Here is an 8,256-nt window from a genome sequence, read left to right on the forward strand (position 1 = left end):
CTCTGGGAAGGGTCACTCCATCCCTGTGGCCCACGTGCAGGACACCTCATTTAACAATTATTATTTCTCAATAATTGTCTGTCTGTCCTGTTTTGCTGCCTCTTTGCAAGCCAGGGATTTCCAGGAGTCATTCCAGCAGCGAGGATATTCCCTAAAAAAAACCATCAAACCCTGCTGAACTCTCAGGGATTGCTCAAGAACCAAAGAATTTATCAAAGCAGAATCACCCCCAATTTTTCCTCTAAGCCAAAAAAACGAAGAGTTTTTCCTCCTGAAGGAAAAAAACTCAGGTGGAAATGGATGAAAACCAGAATTGGAATCCACATGACTATGAATTATAATTATGAACAACCAATCTGACTGGAATGAAGCAAGAAAAACACGTTTTCCACCTTTGCCTGGGACTGTTTGGGGTGTGGGGAAGGGAACAGCTCCTTGAAAATGTTTTTTTTTTTTGAAAGGAAAAAAATAAAAAAGGAAAGAAGGAAGTGAAACTGAGGGAGAACATTGGAGAAAAGTCATTGCCTCAGCCCAGAGAAGAACGATGAGGTGAGATCAGCATTCCAAATAAATCCTTTAAAATGTCCAAAGAATTTGAATTTGTGAAATGACATCCAGTGCAGATGATTCCTACGTTCTGCCAGGGTTCTTTGACCCCTAATAAACAGAGTTTTTCACGTCAACGAAAGAAATCTCAACACAAATTAATCAGAAATAATTTCTCCTCTTTCCTATAACCAGGATTTCAAAATTTTTCCAAGCCGTGAGCTAATCTGCATTTATTTCCTGCAAAAAAAATCCCAGTCCTGCATCCACCTCTGGCTACAGAACCCACAGATCCACACCAGCTTTAATATATAGAATATATCTGCATATTCTACACTATTCACAATTTTTATGTACAGCACGAGGAACTGATCCTGGACACAGCATGGAAATGATATGAAAAACCATGATTACATTATACAGTACATTATATATATTTATATATTTATATATACACACATGGACACGAATCTCACTGTACACTCTATATGCACTGGGGGTATTCACATTTTCCATATTTTGCATTATTATATTTTTTAATTTTCTCTGCCCAAATAGCAGCAGGTCTGCTTGTGCTTTGAATTTGGCTGTTCTGGAGGAAGAAAATTCAGGTTTTTACAAAGAGTTTTGCCTCAGAGAGAAAGGGCAGGTGTTGTACAAACACTCAATTACTGCACAGGGAAAGAATGTGGGGAATCTTCCTTTTTTTTATGGAAAACCACAGGAAATACAAAGTGAGGAATCACATCTAAGTGTTCTAACCTTTTGAATCAAGAGTGTTTCAGTAAAATTGAGGTTCCTAAATCTAATTCTGCATAGAAAACGTGTTGTGTTCTGTCCTTCAAGCAAATACGAGGAAGATTTAATAAAGAAATATAAAAATGAGCCCAACATGATAAAAGAATGCTGGATTAATTCACCCTTCTGCCTCCCTGCTGGACATCTGGAAAACACCATCTCAGTGGCTTGGAAGAATTATAAATTCAGTATTTTAGTGCTCTGACAAAGCAGCAGAAAGTCTTGTTAAGGTGCAGAGCTTAAAAAATGAATCAAGGTGTTCAGTCAAAGTCCCTGTCCCACTGGGGTGACATCACCCAGGACAGAACTGGCATTCCTTTCTAAATTTTATTGGAAAAATTGCTTTGGAAAATTGCTCTTTCACGGCAAAAGTTTTATATTGTGGTATCTACACAGATCCAAGTCAGCTCTCACAGACTTCAAATCCTCTACACCAACAGATTTTTTTTTTTTACATTTTAGGATGTTTGATCACGTCATCAAACACATTTTAGAGAAAAACAACCACAAAGGGGAAGGGATTTCAAATCAGGCTCTGCCAAATCACAAATAGCTTCCATTGCATCCCAGAGGGCTCATTAAAGGACAGGATTAATGATCATTACACCGTTGGTTTTGGTATTAAAAATAAATCTTCTCCCCTCCTGAGGAGAAAAGGTTCGCATTAATTGTGGTACCATTAGCAAAAGGGGAGCTGTGATTCCTAAAAAAACCATCCCAAAAGTGGATCACAAAATCCTGAGATTCCAAATGTCACAATTTGGCTGCATTTCAGAGCTGAAAACCATCGAGATGCCCCAAAAGGATCTGATCTGGTGAGGGAAAAACACTCGGGATAAGGCAAACCCCAACAGAACTGGGAAAGATTTGTTTTCATTCACTCAACAGGCACTAACATTGGAGGGTGAAAAGGAAATAAAAAATAGAAATGGGTGAAAGGTGATGAAGGAACATCACATTAAAAAGAAATAAAAGAAAAAAATTAGAGAAAATGTTGTAAGGTCAGGGCTGCATGGATAAAACCCAGAATGTAAAGCTTTGTATTCCCAGAGAACAAAGGGCAGGAAAAAAGACTGAGGACGTTTAAAAATGTTCTGCTGGATCCCTACTCTAGGAGAGAAAACTCCAAGGCAAACACAACTGAAATTCTGGAATTCCTGTAATCAGAAAAGGCATTTCTAGGAAGCAAATTAAATTCACAGAGTTATTTTTTTTTTTTCCTATGACAAGTCAAACACCCTCTCTGCTGTCCTTCACAGGTGAAAAATTCAGTGCACACAAAACCTGCTCCTCCCTGGTCTGAATGCTGCAAAATTGCATTTCAGAGCCAGCCCAGACCACCAGTGCTGCCAGAACTGATGGGTGAATGTGAATTTGGCAACTAAAAATGGATTCAATTTGGCTTTAGCTCAGCTAAATCTGCTAAATTGTAACCCCAAAGAGGGGGAATTGAAGGAGGGACGGTCCCAGAGGGTGACACAGCCCGGGCTGGGTGCTGGGAGTTGGAGGAAATGAAGCTACAATGAGTTGGAGGGGTGAAAACTCCTCAAATTTTTTGTCAACTTTTCCATTTCTTGATTTCTGGATGAAAGCAGCACCCAAAGGTGCATCAGCAGCACCCTGAAAATCCTGTCAGCTTCCAGCAAAGCACAATTTTCACTTCATCCCTCCACTGCTGGATTATTTATCCCATTTACCACAGCTGAATTAACTTTTAGTCACAATTATTAAAACTCAACGCAAACAAATGTTTCCATTAGAAGAATTCCTAATTTCTGCTAATTTCTAGAGCTTTTAAATTTGTTCTGTTTTACAAAATTCGCTGTTTTGTATCCATCTACATTTCCAGATTCTTCTGTAAAAAGCCACATCTTCTGGATAAAACCCAATAATCAAYTTATGCCTTGMCATAATGATGCAGAAGACATCYTGGATAAAATCCAATAATCAATTTATGCCTTGCCATAATGATGCAGAAGACATCCTGATTAGCCAACCACGAATTTTTAAATAAATGCAACAAGTGAAAGCTAATTCTATGAATATTCTCATTTTTTTCATGGCAATTTTGTGGGAAATTCATCCCGCAGCCTCCAAGACCCCGTGGAATTCAGCCCATCAAAATCACCAGCTGCAGCTCACTCTGGGTTGCAGAGAAAGAAACTTTTCAGCATTTTAGGGGGTTACACGTTAAAATTTCTTACAAGCAATAAATTGGATCTAGAACAATTATAATACAGATTATACAGCGCTTCCTGCGGGGTTTTTTTCGCGCTCGCATCTCAAGGTGACTAAAAGAACTTTTCACAAGATCAACCAAGGGTTTAGTAATTTTATAAAAGCCTTGCTGCGAGGTTTTTTTCCTTTCTCCAGAGCCCCAAATTTTAGGAGTTTGGCATGTCAGCCTTACTGAGTGCAATGGCCAACTCGAGGTCTTCCTGTTCTTGTCGCCGTAACCGAGCCAATCTTTCTTGCTCTGCTTTTTCACTCTCCCTCTTCGCCCAGGCCAGCTGCTGCTCCTCATTTCCAAACTAAAAAAATGGAAAAATGGGAAATTAATTAATGAATTTGCCCCACCAGCTTGAAGAAATTATGAGAAAAATACAAAGAATTTGGTTTATGAAATGTACAGCTCAAGCGCACCGGCCTGTCTGATTGAGATACAAAATTCACTCACTGGTTTCCTCACTTGATCTTTTTTTTTTTCTTTAATTTTCTTCCTCCTTCACTTCCTCCCTTGATTTATCTCCTTAATTCCTCCTTCCTTTATTTCCTGCCTCAATTTATTTCCTGGGTTTCTTCCTCCTCCCACCTGGAAACTAATCCACGTGGGTTCAGTTGGGGATGGAAACGGCCAAACAAAAACTCCACAAACACAAAAAAAAAAGGAAGTTAATGGTCTGGGAGCACAGCAACTGCAGCCATTCTAAGAATAGGAAAGAGCTGGGAAAGCCAGGAGTTATTTATTTTCGGGGAATTTATTGAAAATTTCCTGCAAAGGGTGAGAAATTTGATTTTGGAAAGTTTTGGACGCTGCTGACATGGTGGGAAGTTTCATCATCGAATCAAAAATCACCCAAAGAGCTTCTGTTGTTGATAAAACACAAACCGAGTTTCTCCAGTCAGAAAAAAATGTGACAGAATCCAAACTTTCTTCAGCAGAGAACATTTAGAAAATATAATTTTGTAATATTCAGCTCCTGAACCTGTCTGGGCTTCCCAAAACACAAGGGGAGCGCAGCAAAACTTGTCCAAAATTAAATTTTAGTTTTTACCACTGAAGGATGCAGAAATTTGCTCGTTTGAACTTTTTGCACAAATATTTTATTGAAATTGTAGTAATTTTGAACTCAAATAGAATCTGTTCCCAGATAATTTTAGCATTTGCTGAGGAGGAGGAGGAGGATGGGAACAGCTGCGTGTATAAAAGACCTAGTTTGTGTTTTATTTATTTATTTTTTTATATTTTGTACAGGGAAAACATATTATTTGAGGGTTTTTTTGAAGAGAAAAATTTCAGCTGCAAAAATTCCCCGTGACCCAGGACAAGGTGACCCTGAGCCCAGCACAGCATGAGCTGAGGCAGCTACACCTGCCCAGACCCACCTATTTTAAAATATTTTAAAAAATATTTWAAATTGAGGGTTAAAATTTCRAATTTCAGTGCTARACCCTGCCTGGCTGCATCTACATTATGTGATGGCCCCACCCCAGCCTCCTCCTCCTCCACTCTGCACTGTAAATTTTATTTTTTTACGTCTTTTTCAATAAATTCACCTCTTTGAATTTCTCTCAACCCAATTCTCATTTACCCAGAATTTAATTTTGCCTCTGGATGCACATCAGTCCTCATTTCATTTCTCTCAGCATGACTTTTGAGATGATTTGATGCAGAAAAAAATCATTTTTCTTCACACAATATCTCTGCTTTCATTGCTATAAAAATTCAGATTAAAATTTTTGCTTTTGATGTGAAAATACAACAGAAGTGTCACATTTTTTGGAAATTTTCCTTTTAAAATTAAGAGACTCCACTACAATTCCTCATTTAAATATCGAAAAGTAAGATTAAAAAGCTCACTAAGACTTTAAATATTTTTTTTTTTTCTGAAGGTAAAGACAGATTCAAATGGAAGCAGGAATTCTCCACTTAGTCCAGGAATTCAGGTAGATCCTATAGCTGGGATGGAGAATGAACAGTTAGTATTTTCAGAAATAAAAGAAACTTTTTTTTTAGTCAAACTATCCGGGACGGGGATTTTTTTAAAATGTTGATAAATCAGTTTTATTTCTATAAAGCTTCCATTATAGGGTAAACCTTCCAGAGTTTATGGGAGTCCCAATTATAACTTGTTTACGGGATACAAGTTATATTTTTGTGGTTAAAAAAGGAAAAAAAAGGAAAATAGGCAAAGTGATTCATTGGAAACAAATCTGGATAAATCTGGATGGATCTTGTTAGAAGTGTGGCACAAAATACAATTTTCAGGAAATAATTCTGACCACTGAGTAGCAAAATAAATACAGAATAATTCATTAATGCCACTGATTCTTGCACAGATTTTCTAGAAAATGTATTTCACAGGTAATTTCATACAATAACAATTTTTTTGGGTATTTCCAGGTTTCAACAAGTCTATAAATAATGTATCACACATATGTAATTGCATTAAAATTCTCTTTTTTCTTGGCTTTTTCAGAAGCAGAATGAGACCCAAGGTGTAGGTGAGGGAAGCAGCAAGACTGCAGCAAGATTAATTAAATCTTAATAATAGAAATGTTAAAAATAATACAAATATTAAAAATAATTAAAAATCTTCAAAATAATACAAATCCGAATAATAATACAAATTTTAAAAATACAAAAAGCTCCACTAACTCGTGTGTCCTGAATTATCAGCTTGTACTGAGACAAAAAGTTTAGTTCTAAGAGGTTTGGTTTTTTGACATTTCAACACTTTCTGGTGGCAAAAAAGTGGATTTTCTTGTCGTTTTTTGAAGTGTAGCTGGAAGTCAGGAATACCTGAAATCTGAGTTATCAGAAGATTTTGTTTTGTTCCAATGAATCGTGTTTAATGAGCAACAAAGTTAAGAATGTGATGGAAATATGTCAAAGTGGGGCATGAATTTGCCAGTGTGTCACAAAAAAAAGCACCAGATTTTCTTTTTTTCATGTTCTTTCTTGCAATAGTCAAGGATTTGAATTAAAAATCAGGTTATTGGATTAATCAATCTGACATGATTTTGTTCTCAGATTCCATGGAATCAAGGCAGGTGTTTAAAAAAAACTGTAAAAAAAATCAGTAAAAGTGATTTTTGTTCCCGTTATGAACAAAATTTCCCAACCAAGAGAAGAACRATAATCTCAATGATTTCAAGGTGCATTTCAAACATTTACAGAAGGATTAGGAATTGTGAAGTGTGGCAGAGTAATTGTGTTATAGGAAAGGAAAAAACCCCATAAACTGAGGAGAACAGGGATCAAATCTCTGTCTTTACAGCCAAAGCTTCTTTTTTTTCTTACAGGAGGAAAAATTCATTCAGAAAATTGATTTAAAAATGTATTTCATTTGATGAAATGCCACTTAATGGGAATTATAAAATGGCTAGTACTCATTATCTCATTTTTTCCTATTTTTTTTTTTCTTTTCGAGCTGAAAACAGCACAGCAAATTTGACCCTGGAGCACCCACTGGGATTGGRATCAGAATTTTTTTGCTGAATCATTTGATACAATCACTCAAGAGAAAACCACGCTTTTGAAATTCAGAAACACAATCTGGAAAAAAATCAGATGACAATAAATTGGTAACAGCCATTCCATCCCATCATTCGTTTGCATTTTGTTGTAGGAAGAAATTCAGATGTTGTGGAAGAAATTTCAGATAAAGCAGGTTTTGCTTTGTCTTATTTTTATTAAGAATGTCACCAGTTTGTATACAATCAGCAGGTAACTGTGCAAATCCATCTAGCTGTGGTCAAACATACAATAAAATTTCCATYTGGATGCTTCAAAAATGATAAATTAAAACCCTAAAGCCTGCACAGATGACCTCAACTAACAATATCAAAGTGATACACATTGAATATTAAATAATAACTAGGAAAAAAATAAACAAACAAAAAAAAAAACACCCCCAAACATGAAAAAGAAATATTCAGTTTAAATATCTGCCCTGGTTGAATCTTTGTCCAGCAGGGTTAAATTTGCAATTTTACTGCATGGTAACAACGTGAGAGAACAAAAATGTGTGAAAGGAGGAAGAAGCCTGAGGCTGTGGATGGAACAGGTTCTATCCACTCGTGGAAAAAAGAAAAACCACCCCAACATTGCATTTAGAATGAATGAAAAATTCCCAATTCCAGCACTAAACCCAAAGCCAGGCTTTGCAAAGCCCGGGATTTTTAACCCAGCGTTGCTTTCCAAGCTCCTGGAATTGTCTTTGGGAGTGCAGGGTGGACCTTTCTATCTTATTTCTACAAAACCATTTTTGTTTTTCTTTTGTCTTTTCTACAAAATCAGTCACGAGAACAAAATTCAACAGTTGAATTTTCAATCTCTGCATCTCTCTGTGACCACATTCCAACACATACAGCAAATATTGCAACAGGATTGTCAGAACTTTCTCCACCAGGATTTTTTTTTTAGCAATTTTTCCCTTTAAGGATTTGCTTGTCAGGATATGGTGAAATCACTCTAAAAATGTTTTCATTTCGAGTCRTTACATCATCAGCTCCCCMAAAAAAAAATCCCTTTACAAAACGKCCTCCATGCAACAAAAAAAAAMAAWAAAAAMMCAACACACAGGTTCTGCTACAAAGAATTGGAGAGTCAAGGCACAACTTGTACTAAAAGAATTGAAATGCAAAGTAAACCCTCGGAAATTTAGTGTGAAACTGCTTTTTTTTTTT

At 36.5% G+C, this 8,256-nt stretch overlaps 1 protein-coding gene across 3 annotated transcripts in view; it reads right to left on the reverse strand.

Moving 5' to 3' along the window:
- Window positions 1–1,086: 1,086 nt before the first annotated feature.
- The window catches only part of EPS15L1 (epidermal growth factor receptor pathway substrate 15 like 1), a 44,845-nt gene continuing 37,675 nt past the window's right edge, over window positions 1,087–8,256 (reverse strand). For 2 of the 3 annotated variants that reach the window (XM_057387347.1, XM_057387346.1), the window contains exon 24: window positions 1,087–3,875. In XM_057387347.1, coding sequence (XP_057243330.1) covers window positions 3,729–3,875 — 147 coding nt within the window. In that variant the 3' untranslated portion in view covers window positions 1,087–3,728. The remainder of the gene's footprint in view (window positions 3,876–8,256) is intronic. The other variant, XM_057387348.1, reaches the window with a different exon arrangement.

This window comes from Malurus melanocephalus, unplaced genomic scaffold, assembly GCF_030028575.1.
Source record: "Malurus melanocephalus ecotype Western Australia unplaced genomic scaffold, MMel_1.1 scaffold_1194, whole genome shotgun sequence".
In the NCBI taxonomy this organism is placed as follows: domain Eukaryota; kingdom Metazoa; phylum Chordata; class Aves; order Passeriformes; family Maluridae; genus Malurus; species Malurus melanocephalus.